The sequence below is a fragment of the Gossypium raimondii genome, chromosome 2, assembly GCF_025698545.1.
Source record: "Gossypium raimondii isolate GPD5lz chromosome 2, ASM2569854v1, whole genome shotgun sequence".
NCBI lineage: Eukaryota > Viridiplantae > Streptophyta > Magnoliopsida > Malvales > Malvaceae > Gossypium > Gossypium raimondii.
The window spans coordinates 43,872,119-43,887,145 of record NC_068566.1 but is presented as its reverse complement, the minus strand read 5'-3'; the positions used below and the strand labels follow the sequence as shown (position 1 = coordinate 43,887,145).

Below are 15,027 nucleotides of genomic sequence, written 5' to 3'. Positions count from 1 at the left end.
TCATTATATTATTACGATGTCATTTCATTTAACCAAATAGAAGAATACTATTATAGTTTTATTCCATTCCATTCAATTACAGCTCTATTTTATTACGATGAACCAAACGTACCCTGAATTCCTATTACAAGAGTTGAGGGAATAAGGACGGAACAGTAATTCTGCGGAATCACCTAAACGGTAAACCACACGTGTGTAGATGTAGCGCACAAAATAGGGACGGAATGGAATAGCAATTCCATCTAATCAAACACGGTGTAAAAACCAAATCCACAATGGATAGAATAGGATAGATGGTAGCGCTGTGATAGAGGTAAAATGGAGGGGAATTCCATTTCCATATAAAAAGTTTGATTGCACTTCCCGCCATTTCTCTAAATCATCTTTCAAAGCTTTCCCAGCACTTTTCTCTATCCGATTCTATTGTGTGTTTTGTTTCATTTCATTCCAATTGAATGCTAACGTTTCGCCAATCCCATCTTTTCCGCTGTACTTTTTGTATTACTCGTCCTCTCACCCCTCTCCTTCCTCCCTCTTCCTCCCATTTCCTTCCTTCCAACTCGCCTTTCTTTCGCCCCAAACCCCTCTCTCTTTCTTCCTTAAACCCTCACTCCAACATGTCCACTCGCCCCTCCGCCTTCGATGCTTTAATGTCTAATGCTCGCCGTTTAGCCGGTAAGAAGAGCTCTTCCTCTTCTTCGCCCACCAAGAAACGCAAATCCCTCGATTCGTCGCCCACCGAAAACCCTAACCCCCTCAAAACCGTCGGCTCCGCTGAAGTCAAGCACGACCCAGAGGTTTCTAGTGATGGAATCGGAAAGCCCATTAACGATTCCCCAAAACCCAATTTAGATGAGGCGAAGAAACCCCCGGATTCGAAGAAGGTGAAGGTGGGGAGCGCCTCCGAGAGAAACGTGGAGATGAAAGGGAAAATTCGGTTGTTGAAGAAGAAGCCGGCGGATTTTGATCCCAATATGGTGGCGTGTTGGGAGAAAGGAGAGAGGGTGCCGTTTTTGTTTCTGAGCCTGGCGTTTGATTTGATATCCAATGAGACGGGTCGGATTGTGATAACGGATATAGTTTGCAATATGTTGAGGACTGTTATTGCTACCACGCCGGATGATTTGGTGGCGACGGTTTACTTGGCAGCAAATAAGGTTGCTCCGGCGCATGAGGGGTTAGAGCTGGGAATCGGTGATGCATCCATTATCAAGGCCCTAGCTGAGGCCTGTGGGAGGACTGAATCACAGGTTAAGAGTCAGTACAAGGTACAGTTTTTTTTTAAATTTATTTTTTGCTCTTTAACTTGGGGGTTGATTAAAACTTGTTAACATTTCAGTTTGGAATATAATTGTATTCCTTACTTTTTGACAGGATAAAGGAGACCTGGGCCTTGTTGCTCAGGCTAGCCGTTCATCTCAATCAATGATGCGCAAGCCTGATCCATTGACTGTTATCAAAGTGTTTGACACGTTTCGGCTAATTGCTAAGGTTCACCACCTTCTTCCCCAAATTGAATTATTTTTATATAAAGGGATGCTTTTCGCTCCAATAAGTGATATCTTAGTCTGATCCATCCATGGTTAAAATGCCTATTTAGTTGTCTCCTGTTCAATGAATGCTGGATGTGCGCATCTTCATTAAATGTTGGATTTTTTGGTGCTGACATAATTGTTCATTTGGTATATACAGTACATGGATTAGTAGGTCAACCATTTCCAGTATTACATTGTTAATGCACTTATAATTCTTGGGGCATTCTGCAGTACATCATTGCTCAATATGTGGGGAAGAGAATGCATTAGTTATTCATTATTGTTGGTGAATATTTATACACTCAATTAACTGGTTTTAGCTTTTTTGGTCAACTTATACAGGAATCTGGAAAGGATAGTCAGGAGAAGAAAAAGAATCGTATCAAATCACTTCTTGTTGCTGCAACTGACTGTGAACCTCAGTATTTGATTCGTCTGCTTCAGGTTGTCACTAGGAAAGCAATTTAGTACTGTTTTATACTTTGTTCCTTGATGTTAAGGTCTCTTGGGTTCATCACGCAGACAAAGCTGCGGATTGGATTTTCAGAGCAGACTCTGTTAGCTGCATTAGGACAGGCTGCTGTATATAATGAACAACATTCTAAACCACCTCCAAATGTTCAGTCTCCTTTAGAGGAGGTAAGTAAATTCTACAGATGTAGAAATTCAATCTGGTACTTTTTCATGAATCACCTGTGCGACAGTCTTTCAGCTCAACACATCATGCATTTTGTAGTTTATTAATAAGAAATACATTATAAGATTCCATAAAGCCTTTGAGAGCACGTGCCTTAGATGTACATGGAGTAATAAGTCATCAAATTTAGAGGTGGGGAAAATTTCTGGTACCTGAAATGTGCAGCTTGTAGTGCTCTGATATTTCATCAGTGTTGTTGGGAGGTAGGCTGTTTGTCAGGGCTTGCTAGATATAGAGATCAAATCTGGTTAAGACCTTTGTAAACTGATGGTGGTGAAGGTTTAAATGAAATTGACTGGTGAAAGAATTCAACATCTCTTAAGGCCTGGAAATGGTTGAAAATTTGAAAGTTGAGTTTTATTTCACTGTAGTTGTACTTTTTACCTTAAATTACTTCCCGATAGCTTATTTATTGTATAGCTTCCTGTTGAGGATTCACCTTTTGCTCTTCCATATTGATTTTTGACTAGTGCACTTCTATTTATTTTTGGTGGTCTCATGCAGGCTGCTAAGATTGTCAAACAAGTTTTTTCTATCCTTCCAGTCTATGATAAAATAGTCCCAGCACTCTTGACTGGTGGTGTATGGGATCTGCCTAAGAGTTGTGGCTTTACGCCGGGTGTTCCTGTTGGACCTATGCTAGCAAAACCAACCAAAGGTGTTGCTGAAATCATAAATAAATTCCAGGACATTGACTTCATATGTGAATATAAATATGATGGAGAGCGTGCGCAGGTAATGGAATTTGAGGTGCTACTTCATTTCATTTGTTTCTGTTAGTGCAGATACATCATGTGAAAAAAGAAAAAAAAATTCTATGTGCCTTATGTAGATACACTATATGGAGAATGGTTCAGTTGAGATATACAGTCGAAATGCTGAGTGTAACACTGGAAAGTTTCCTGATGTTGTTGCTGCAATTTCTAGGTAGACCTCTATCTTTATGGTGACTTGTTCTGTTGATGTGTGCTATTTATTTTTTGTGAATGCGTTCAATAAAGGTTACCTTCACCTCCCCTCCACCAAGCAAAGCATACTGGTCAAAACTTCTCTTCTGAGAGTTTCCTTACGACGCCTGTCAGAAAAGTTTCTAGTTAATTGAAACCCAGCTTTTACCACCTAATATTTAAGTTTTTTTTTTCTACATCTTTTATCCTGGTTTGACTGTTTTTAAATGTATTAGCAACCAGAATTTGTAGCAATGGTTGTAAGTTATAGGCATTTGTTCCATCTGCTATTGTTAAGTTGGTGTTCACTAATGCAAGTCTTGTTACTTCTCATTTGTAAAATAATGTGACTTGGTAGAATTATATTGAGAAAAGCTAATGAAAACTTCACAACTAGCATTGAGTTTTATGTGAAAATTATATATTGACATTAGATGTTAAGAGTCCTAATAAGGGCTTGACAATAGAGATAAGCACACATTTCATATACATTATTGTCCCTTAAAGCTCTTTTGCTTGCTTGATGCTTGCCAAAAACTTTGTTGTATGCGACTGCTTTTGCAATGTTGTTTTACTGACTAAAATTACTTTCTTGTGTAGATTTAAGAAGTCCTCTGTAAAATCATTTGTTTTGGATTGTGAGCTTGTTGCTTATGATCGTGTTCAAAAGAAAATATTACCCTTTCAGGTAACGTGTTGCATACTTTGCATTAGAATTTATGCTGGTTCTATTTTATGTACAAATTTGTTTGTCTTGGGAAATACCATTTATGTATTAGTTGGCTGATCTCTTGACAATCAAAATGCATACAAACAGTGGAGAACATTTGTTGCTCTAAAGTTTCATTAAGTTAGAAAACTCATTTGTTTGTCACGAGATTCAAAATCTCATCATAATATATGAATATTATTTAGAATCAAGACTTGTTTGCACTAAGCTTTACCAATGCAATGGGTGTATTGTTCTGTATGGTTGACTACATAAAATGCAACACATGAGGAATTAAATTTCGACTTTATTCAGTTACTATCTAGCATTTTGGTATTAACAAATTTCTGAAATGTTTGGATTAGTTTAGTGTTGCAGTGATGGCCATATTTTTTCACTGTTAATCATTTGCTAATTCATTTTTGGATGTTTTGGAAGATGTTCACTGAGCTGGTCTAAACCCATGGTCTCTTAGGTTGATATGGTTGGCGGTGTCTTTTTTGATATGCAGATCCTTATTACAAGAGCACGGAAAAATGTGGTAGTGAGTGAAATCAAAGTTGATGTGTGCATATTCGCTTTTGACATCTTATACCTTAACGGGCAACCACTTCTTCATGAGCAACTTAAAGTTCGTAAGGAGGTATGCATTATACTTTTATGGTTCTGGAATTTTTCTTAATAAAATTTTTTGTCTGAGTTTATTAAGTGTAAGGATGGCAAACCCCCCCGAATCTGACAGGTTTTGACCCTGCCTGATTCGTTAGGGTCAGATTTTTTTTGAAAAATCGGGTTCGGGGCAGGTTGGGTCGGGCGAAATTAGAAAAAAAAATCAGGTCGGGGTCGGGTTTGAGGTAAATCCGCCCCACTTTGCCCCGGAATATTTACAAAAATGCCTCTAATATATATACATATATTAACTTTTCGCTTTCAATAAATAAATACATAACTAAAAAAATTAAATATATCAAGTTTTAAGTGTAAACTAAAAAAATTCATCTTATTTGATTCAAAATAAAAAAAAAGACAATTAAAAAAAATGTAATCTTATTTGCTTCAAAATAAAAAAAATAATTAAATTAAATTCAGGGTGGGGCGGGGCGGGGTAGACTTGGGTCTCCTATTAAATTTCTTTCGTGGTGGATCTTTTTAGAAAAAGTCGGGGTTGGGTCTGGTCAGGGTTGATTGATCAGGTTTTGAGTCGGGGTTGGGGTGGGCAAAATCTGCCCTGCCCTGTTGCCATCCCTAATTAAGTGATTGCATCACTACAATGTAATTTGATATACAGCTTAATTATCATCTTTATCTCAACTGCGAAATTTCAATAGTATTAGTATTAAAAAGAGTCCTTTGAAGATTTGTGTTATGTGAAAAGGAGACAATATTGTGCTGCATGGCTAAGTAATTGATTTGGAGTGTTATTTGTGTTTAGAGGTGCTCATTCACTGCATATCATATGGCTTATTCAGCTCACTAGGATCTTATTCCATTTGCCCTTTGCAGAGGCTTTATGATTCATTTGAGGAAGAACCTGGGTTTTTTCAATTTGCAACAGCCTTAACATCAAATGATCTTGAGGAGATTCAAACATTCCTTAATTCTGCTGTTTCTTCAAGGTGTTTGTTTATTTCTTCCAGAAACTTTTAGCATGCAGTTAGAATGAGCCCAACAAGTATTGTAAAAAGATCAGAGAAATAATTTTATTTTTTCCATAAAGTATTTTGGGTTTCTATGGTGCTAATTAGTCTTAGTTTTCAGTTGTGAGGGTTTAATTATCAAAACATTGGATAGAGATGCTACATATGAGCCATCGAAGCGGTCACTCAACTGGCTAAAATTGAAGAAAGACTACATGGAAAGGTAAGGTGTCAGAAATTTTTACTTGTGGCCAATTACAATCAGGTGTTATTTTGCTCATGTGTAACTTTTATGTTCCTTTTTGTTCCATGCAGTATTGGCGACACATTAGATCTAGTACCTATTGCTGCTTTCCATGGCCGTGGGAAACGAACTGGTATTCATTTCTCTTTATTTATTATATCAGATGACCAGAGCTCACATAGAGTTTATTTTCTGTCAATTCTGTCAGCTTTCATCTTAACTCTTTATGTGTTTCTGCCCTTGGCTCATTTGTGTTGATGGTGCCATTATGTTTATCCTTAGGCTTCTATGGTGCTTTTCTCTTGGCATGTTATGATGAAAATAATGAAGAATTCCAGAGTATCTGTAAAATAGGTTAGTGAAATTTGAATTGCTACGATTCAACATTTTCATAGTCTTTCCAGCTGATTGTCTTCATTTTCCTTCTATTTGATGATCTATAGGTACTGGATTTTCTGAAGCAGAGCTTGAGGAACGTTCTGCCAGTCTCCGCTCTAAAGTGATTCCTGAACCAAAGGTTTGTCTCTTGATATTATCTTCTGTTGTAAGAAAGGAAATAATGGGCAAATAGGGTTAATTTTTCATAAACATACAAGTTCTAATGTTCTTGTTGATTACAGTCGTACTATCGTTGTTCTGAGATGATGAAGCCGGATGTATGGTTTGAGACTACAGAGGTAAAATTACACTTCTTCGAGCATCTTTGGTTGTTTGTAAATTTGTTAATTGCATGTCCCTTGATGTCTATGTTCCTGTAATGCACAAAACTGTTCGGGGTGTCCAAACAGTCTGGTTAATGACTGAACGAACTACCATTAACTGAGTAAATTGAAGTTTTAAAACTCTTAACTGTTAACCGAACTGGATTTTTTTTGAAAATAATTAACCAAACTGGATTAGCTTAGGTTAAAATAACACAATGACAATCGGCAACTCTAAATTAAAAACATAATATTTCTATTTTAATTTTAAATAAATTTGTACCAAAAAAATTAATTAAATTCATAATATATATTTGCTTTCGCCCATTATATCAGATTTTATTGGGTCTGTTGAATTTACGTATATTGGGCTTATATATAATATACAATATTATTATTAATTTCAGTTAATTGGTTAATTTGGTTAATTAACTGCTTTCAAATTGAATTAAAAGAGAACCAAACTTTCACAAAACTTTTAAGACCGAACTAAATTTGACATGATTAACCGATTGGTTAATTTGGTTTTAATCAACTCATGCACGCCCCTAATCAAAATAGTTAAGGATCGGTTTGATTGTGACTTTTGAGTGTGCTGATTGCCACAGCTTCAGTTAGAAGTGCACGCAAACCTATTCCATGGTAGGGTTAGGAGTGGTGGGAAATTTGTGCCCTTTTTCCAATCTGATGGTCAAAGCACCATTCCTATACATGTCATATGACATTAAAAATTGCAATTAGCCCTAGTTTTCTTGATCAGGGCACTTGCAACACGTCATATGTTACATTTTTTACTCCACGTTCTCCATTTATCCTGTCTGCCAATGTCCATGGCTTGTAGGGATTTTGTGGTGTGCACTTTTATTCTTCAAGGATCCCTTATTCCAATCTGATGGTCAAAGCACCATTCCTATACATGTCATATGACATTAACAATGGCAATTAGCCCTAGTTTTCTTGATCAGGGCACTTGCAACTCATGTCATATGTTACATTTTTTACTCCACGTTCTCCATTTATCCTGTCTGCCAATGTCCAAGGCTTGTAGGGATTTTGTGGAGTGCACTTTTATTCTTCAAGTATCCCTTATTCCAATCTGATGGTCAAAGCACCATTCCTATACATGTCATATGACATTAACAATGGCAATTAGCCCTAGTTTTCTTGATCAGGGCACTTGCAACACATGTCATATGTTACATTTTTTACTCCACGTTCTCCATTTATCCTGTCTGCCAATGTCCATGGCTTGTAGGGATTTTTTGGTGTGCACTTTTATTCTTCAAGGATCCCTTATTCCAATCTGATGGTCAAAGCACCATTCCTATACATGTCATATGACATTAACAATGGCAATTAGCCCTTGTTTTCTTGATCAGGGCACTTGCAACTCATGTCATATGTTACATTTTTTACTCCACGTTCTCCATTTATCCTGTCTGCCAATGTCCAAGGCTTGTAGGGATTTTGTGGAGTGCACTTTTATTCTTCAAGGATCCCTTATTCCAATCTGATGGTCAAAGCACCATTCCTATACATGTCATATGACATTAACAATGGCAATTAGCCCTAGTTTTCTTGATCAGGGCACTTGCAACACATGTCATATGTTACATTTTTTACTCCACGTTCTCCATTTATCCTGTCTGCCAATGTCCATGGCTTGTAGGGATTTTGTGGAGTGCACTTTTATTCTTCAAGGATCCATTTATTTTTGCCATTTGAAATAATTATGAACTGAATTTGTAGCAACTGTTGTAAATGCTTTTCTCATTCTGCGTGCTTGTTTCTATTTGTTGAAATCTTGGTTGCTGAATATTACTATAAAATTTATCAATAGAATGGTTTTGTGGACTCAATTGAGATGGATTGAGAATTGTAATCCAAGTTTTTTGTTTCTATATCTATTGTAAAATGTCCTAGGTCTGCTAATCTTCCTTTGCATTCAATATTATTGATTATATACCTTAGGCTATTGCTATTCATGTTTTCAGTAGTTTCTTCATTTTTTAATGTTTGTTTAATTTGTTGCAGGTTTGGGAGGTAAAAGCTGCAGACTTGACCATTAGCCCTGTTCATCGTGCTGCTATTGGGATTGTGGATCCTGATAAGGTGCGACAAAAGTTGTCACATGTAGAAGCCTTTCAATTTTATTTATTTATTTTAATTCACTTCTCAATTTCCTGCATGTATTATTTGATAACTGAAAATCTGGGGTTGACTAATTAGTTTGGATCCTGCAATTTTCTTTTTTCTCAAAGTTTTATCAGATACTAAAATACTGAACTCATCTAATTCCTTGTAATTCTTGGTAAAAGGGCATATCTCTCCGATTTCCACGTTTAGTTCGTGTTCGAGAAGATAAGACACCAGAGCAAGCTTCATCATCTGAGCAGGTGAAGAACAAAAAACTTATGTTAATTTGCCCACAAGATTTATGGAGGAGGAGCAACTATATTTGTGTGTGTATGCTTCACTTATTCTTTTTTGTTTTTCTTAATTACTTTTCTTGAATATTTGCAGGTTGCTGAGATGTATAATGCTCAAAAACACAATCAAACCAATAACGAAGACGATGGCGAGGATGATTGAGGAATTCTGATAAGCGTCGCAACATTTTTCCTCCCTGAGTAGGTGAATAACATTTTATCTTGCGTGCAAATGGGACTGATAGTTATCCAATTTCTAGACTTTGCAATGTAAATACAAACACTCCTTTTCTCTGTTGCAATCAAGAAGCTTCCTCTTGCTGGATGGAGTAATTTTTTTACCAATTTTATCAAAAGCTGAAAGCTGTCGATTTTATCATTCAACTTGCTGCCTATATTGAAAATCATGTTGGAATTGTTTGGTTAGTATTGCTTTTGATTTGTTCATTGTATTGGTCTTGATCCCCCTTACTGGGTAGATAATGTCTGCGCCGAATTGGGTCAAGCCTGGAATTTCGGTGGGAATTATTGAAGGCTTAAGACTCGGTCTCTTGATGAAAACTAACAGGGCATAGGTCTAGAGCCAAAATTTTGCTCTAGGCTTGTGCTTTTCTTCTTATTTCTGAGCTGTTATAATCATTGTAGACTGTAGTTTCTACAAGTGGCGGGACCTAGAAGCCAAGTATCTCTAGTCATATCAGGGTGCCACTCATTGGAGGTGGGCTTGAGTCTTCAGTCAAGTAAACCATGCTAGCTTCTTCATTTCCTAGCCACTGCTGTATGAACTGGACAATTCCATCAGGTTCTTTTTCGATTTTCTGCCTAATTTTTTCAAGCAAAGTCTTGCATGAACTGCACTTGGATGCTGGAATCTTTGTTTTTCAGTTAGAAATTTCCTTGAAATTTGAAAAATTCATGGCTGCTCCTGTTTTTTTTACTGCTTGAGTTCTACAATATTTCCAGTTTCCTTGCACCTAATCATGACATAGCTTGGAAGAGGAAAGTTAGCCCACAATTCGTTATCCATGTTTATACTTAAACCAGTTGGGGATGTCTCAGAAAAATTTAGGAAAAGTAAGAAAATGGAAATGTCATTATCTAGATGCTCTCTTCTTGCACAATGGGCTTGACCTATGTTTGAGGCCTTGCCGAATTTTGATGTAACGGGTAAAAGGGGGAGTAGGGTCATGGGTAGTATGGATTTTGATATTTGCAGATATTTAATTTGTTTTTTTATAATGAATTTGAATATTTTAATTACTATACGAATAGGATTTAGGATGGATGTGGATATTAGTGCATGGATATTTATTATATCTAAATTCTCTTTACTCTTGTTGATAATGGATTCGGATTCAAATGTCAAGGGTAGGGAGGCCATTTCGAGGTTTGGGGTGTATACAAAATAAGATTTGGGATAAGCAAAAAATCATCCATCATGTTGATAAGAAATTCATTCATAATTTGATGTTAATACTTTTAGGGATCATGGATTTAGATGCAGGTATGTAAAGCAATCATTTGGATGGATTTGGAATTGAATGTGACAGATTCAATTCATTTGCATGGAGGGAGATTGGTGGTTTAGTTATGAGCATATATATTGGTTAAGAGTAGAAACAAAGTTGGTTGGGTTGTCACCAATGAAACCCATCCAATCCCTTCAATTTTGTCAAATGTGAATACAAGCTACCCCATTGTAACACCTGCCCCTTAGCATTGACTAAGCATCCCAACAATGGAGAATACAAAATGAGTTTCTTTTCCTTTCACTTCGTTAAAAGAATTTCACTAAATTTGCCTAATTTTAAGTGGCTTACACTACAAAGTTCCTTTTTTTAGTCATGTACCTGAAAAACTTATATTTACCCATTGTTTACCATTTAGATTTGATGACCCTTATGGCTTCATTTTCAAAATGTATTAACTTGAACTAGAAATAATTGAAATTAGTTTACATTCAAATAAGAAATGACTCAAACTTGAAGTGATTTAGAAAACCGGAATGATAAACTCTACCTTAAATCTAGAATGAATTAAAAACAAAAAGGACTCAAAAATTTGGGTATGGTTTCATTGAATTTTTTCATTAGCAAAAGAACGTGTGTCCCTTATCTTTGTATGGTGAAGGCAACATGGAAATAGAAATCTCACTGATTATTATTAATACAATAATATTAGAATTAATGAATGAGAGCATCATTTGGAGAAACATTACTTTACACCTACATATAAAATAATCATACTGAACAACAACAACAATCATCGGTGAGGCCATTAGCGGATCCTGATTCCGATTTGCGGGATCCACTAATCCGACTAGCAATCAAACAATCCCTCTTAGATCCTTCTTGGTTGTTGGCCATACCCATCTTCCCATTTCAACTACTCCACACCCAATATTTCTGCCCTTTTAACATCTTTTTTGTTTCGTTTTCGGTGTTCAATAGTCACATTAGATTCCAGTTAAGTTAAATTATATCTTTAGATGAAGAATAAGACTCTCATAACTTATTTTCTTCATCGACGAGACTTGAATTGAATCCATACATAAGAAGCATTAAACTCTTAACCATTTCGTCCACAATTTCCACATACTAATCACAAACCTTAGTAAAAGAGAATGGTAGCTAAATGTTATCATACTACTAGTAATTTTTACTTTCCACATCAGTTTTGGAGAAATCAAAGCTCCCTTTCACATCAATGGAGCAAAAAAAAAAAAAAAGAAGAAAATGTGAAGAAAAAATGGTTTTTTTTTGGGGGGGGGGTAAGATAAGGACAAATATCTTTACCGGGAAACATTGGCAAAAAGCCAATGAAAGCTCTCCAAAGGGTAATTAGGAAAATGGATAGTTGTTTCTCCAAAGCAATCCTTTGTACAAAAATGCTTCATCAGTCACCATAAACTAGTATTATGTAGACTATTCTTTTGTTTGCAGTCAATGGAGAACTATTCTTTGGTACTTGGTCTCTGTAGGAGAATCAGAGCCTTCCAATAGAATCCTTTTTCTGTTAACTTTACCACAGGCGTTTAGGGTGGTGAAGGAGTCTTGGTGGAGCCGATGTGGTGGTGGTGGTGGTGGTGAAGGGATGGTCACAGGTGGGATGTCAAAGGAATCAAGTGGTGGTGGTGGGTGTCTCCATTGAGGCAACGGTCCAGCTAAAAGAAGGGTTTGCAAAAGTGGACCAGCTTTCATCACTGCCTGCAAAAGCTTTCCCTTTTCAGGCAATGGCCTATCAGGCACCAGCTCTATGGTTGCTTGTGGTCCTTGTTGAATTGGGTCAACAACAGGGGATGAAACAATACTTTCCTCACAATCAGATGATGAGAAGCCATTGTTGGAATCAATCCCTCTTCTGGGTTCATCTTCAATGCTGGAAACCTGTCGGTGTAGGTGGTGATGATGCACTAGTTTCTCAAGGAAAAGCTTTTGGTATTTCTCCTTGGCTTCATCTCTCTCTTTCATAGCCTTGCTTAGCGACTCCTTGAGTTCAAGTACTTGATCATCTCTCTTTCTAAGCTCCTCTTGAACTAGGATCTTTGTTTGTTCAAGCTCCATAGTAGTACATAAAAGTGAATGCTTAAGCTCTTCCATTGTCTGCAATCATTAAAAACAACCCCCAAATTGTTCATCATCAAGCCAAAAGGGTAAACACTAATGAGTTAAAAACAAACAAGAAATGGGGGCATTAATTACCTTAGCTTGACAAAAATAAGCCCAGCTAAAAGGGGAACCATGCTGAGCATCCATGGTCTCAGAGTTGGAAACACCCAAAACAAGTGAACTTAAAATTGATTTGTTCCTATTCCAGAATTGGAGAAAGAGAAACAAAAGGTGGGGTTTATCAGTGGTTTCTTCTGAGTCTTATAAGAAGGGGACTTGCACTAGCAATAGCAATAGCAACAGTAACTAATGTTTTTCTTTTTATCTTTTTGGTCAAATTATGTCAAAATAATGGCTTTTGTCCCTCTTTTATATTCAACTCCACAATTTCATCTACACACTTTAATTAGGTATATTTTAGTTATTATTATTATTATATTAGTAGTGATTCAACTATGATTTTTTCCTTTTTTAATCACCAAACTATTTGTAATTTTCTTTTTTGTCATCCAACTATGAAAAGTTACAAATAATCACTTAACTATTCAATTTTGTCTTTTTTTTTCACTCAACTATCTTGCATTTTTGAGAGTTTTCAGGGATGGCGCCAAGGGACGAGGGGCCTGGCAGGGTCCTTGGCCCCCCTACAATGACAAGTCATTTTAGTCACTTAAAGAATTTTAAATTATAAGTTAGTTTATTGGGCAAAATACACTTTGCCCACCCAAGATGAAAAAAATTCAGCTTAATCCCTTTAAAACTCTAAAATAACATGCATATACAAAGGTAAAATTGTATTTTGATCCGTTTAGAATTTTATAATTAATTTTGGCCCCCAAAGATAAACTTTTGGCTTTGTCCTTAGGAGTTTCCATTTTTACGTTAGCCAACTATGACAAAAAAAGAGAATTGAATAGTTGAGTGACTATTTTATAACTTTTCATAATTATGACCAAAAAAGAAAAAAATCATAATTAGGTGACCTCTATCATAATTTACCCTTTAAAAAGTACATCTCGAGATTGAGTTGGATTTTAAAAATTAAAAAATAAAAATTAGTGAAAAGAATCTTTAATAATAGAAAATTTAATGGTGTTAGTGATTTGGATGAGGTGGGAAGTTAAAAACAATTTTGGGGTCGAATTAAGTTTCTATATTTTTATGTGAGTTAAAATACAAAATTAAAATTTTATTAACTTATATCTTTATAATTTTTAAAGGATAAAATTAAAATTTTATAAACGATTAAAATACAGTTTTAATTTTTACTAAATAAAAAATTTATAAAACTTTAAAAGCCAAAAATAGAATTTTATATTTTAGGAGGGAGCCGGGCCCTGCGAACTCCCTGGTGCTGCCCCTGATTTGGATAAAAATATAATATCGACAATTATACGAATAAATTATATCAAATTAAAATATAAAAATCGAATAAAATGATTTTGTTTTGTATCTACAATCCGGGCATTTTACCAAAAAAAGCCATTTTTTTAAAATTACCGAAATGGGCCCATTATTTAATTATTTACCGAAATGGTCCAGTTTTCGGCAAATCGCGTCCAGTCAGCGCGATGTCAGGGGACGCGCCAGGAAATTGCTACCACGTCAGCGCGAGTTGCTGACGTGGAAGCGATTTCCTGAGCCACGTAGCGCGTTCCGGGGGATGCGATTTTTCCGTTTTCCCACGTTAGGTTTTTTGGGCTTTTAGGGCTTAGGGTTCAGGCTTTTTAGGGTTTTTAGGTCTTGGAAGAAATAATTTCGAGTTGACGTTTCTGATCAAATAGTATAAAATCACTTCTAGCAGGATGCTATTTGAGAAGAATTTGTGAAATCGCGCCCTTGTGGACGTGCTTTTGCTACAGTAGGTCATGGAAGAAATAATTTTTTTTGACGTTTCTGAGCAAATAGTATAAAATTGCTTCTAGCAGGATACTATTTGAGAAGAATTTGTAAATTGCGCCCTCGTGGACGCGCTTTTGCTACAGTCGGTCATGGAAGAAATAATTTTTTTTTGACGTTTCTGAGCAAATAGTATAAATTCGCTTATAGCAGGATGCTATTTGAGAAGAATTTGTGAAAATCGTGCCCTCGTGGACGCGCTTTTGCTACAGTAGCATGTTTGGGCTGAGGCTATAAATTAGACAGAAAATGTTCTCAGAATGCATAAGTCACAGCAGAAACAATTTAGAGAGGCTAAGAAGGTTAGAGTTTCAAATATGAGTGAACGTATTAGTGCTGTTATTTACTATGATGGTGAGGTTTGCCACACCGAGAATGGTGTTGTTTTTTTGTCGGAGAATACGGTGCGACTGGTTTTTAACCAGAACATAGATTTGACAGAACTTCGTAAAAGAATTAGGCGTAAAATTTTCGGAACGACGCGGTGACATATGACTCGTTCGACATAAAAGGTGCTCGTAGCTTGGAGGCAATGGTGCAGACTCATCTTACTAGTGGAGCACCTTATATTGAGTTATATGTACAATTTACATCGCCAACTGATGTACTTGTGACCGGTGT

General features: G+C 36.3%; 2 protein-coding genes across 4 annotated transcripts; one reads left to right on the top strand and one right to left on the bottom strand.

Moving 5' to 3' along the window:
* The first annotated feature begins 271 nt into the window (after positions 1-271).
* On the top strand, positions 272-10,230 carry LOC105788995 (DNA ligase 1). Of its 3 annotated transcripts, XR_001132208.2 has the most exons (19): positions 272-1,268; positions 1,375-1,491; positions 1,878-1,979; positions 2,058-2,174; positions 2,737-2,967; positions 3,065-3,159; positions 3,780-3,867; positions 4,400-4,531; positions 5,392-5,504; positions 5,647-5,748; positions 5,841-5,902; positions 6,052-6,123; positions 6,213-6,286; positions 6,390-6,446; positions 8,505-8,582; positions 8,789-8,866; positions 8,994-9,104; positions 9,545-9,701; positions 9,863-10,230. XR_001132208.2 is itself a non-coding variant. In XM_012616163.2 (18 exons), exons 1-17 carry the CDS (start codon positions 456-458, stop codon positions 9,060-9,062), a joined length of 2,400 nt encoding a protein of 799 aa, XP_012471617.1. In that variant the 5' UTR covers positions 272-455; the 3' UTR covers positions 9,063-9,104; positions 9,545-9,835. The 3 variants fall into 3 exon arrangements, 2 of the variants coding, with proteins under 2 accessions (XP_012471617.1, XP_012471616.1); XM_012616163.2 differs by lacking the exon at positions 9,863-10,230 and having other exon boundaries at positions 9,545-9,835; XM_012616162.2 differs by lacking the exons at positions 9,545-9,701; positions 9,863-10,230 and having other exon boundaries at positions 8,994-9,325.
* Positions 10,231-11,037: 807 nt separating this feature from the next.
* LOC105788998 (uncharacterized) lies at positions 11,038-12,786 on the bottom strand. Its single transcript, XM_012616171.2, has 2 exons — positions 12,601-12,786; positions 11,038-12,501 (listed from the first exon to the last, which is right to left on the bottom strand). The coding sequence occupies exons 1-2, from the start codon at positions 12,652-12,654 to the stop codon at positions 11,842-11,844; spliced, it is 714 nt and encodes a 237-aa protein (XP_012471625.1). The 5' UTR covers positions 12,655-12,786; the 3' UTR covers positions 11,038-11,841.
* Positions 12,787-15,027: the final 2,241 nt, after the last annotated feature.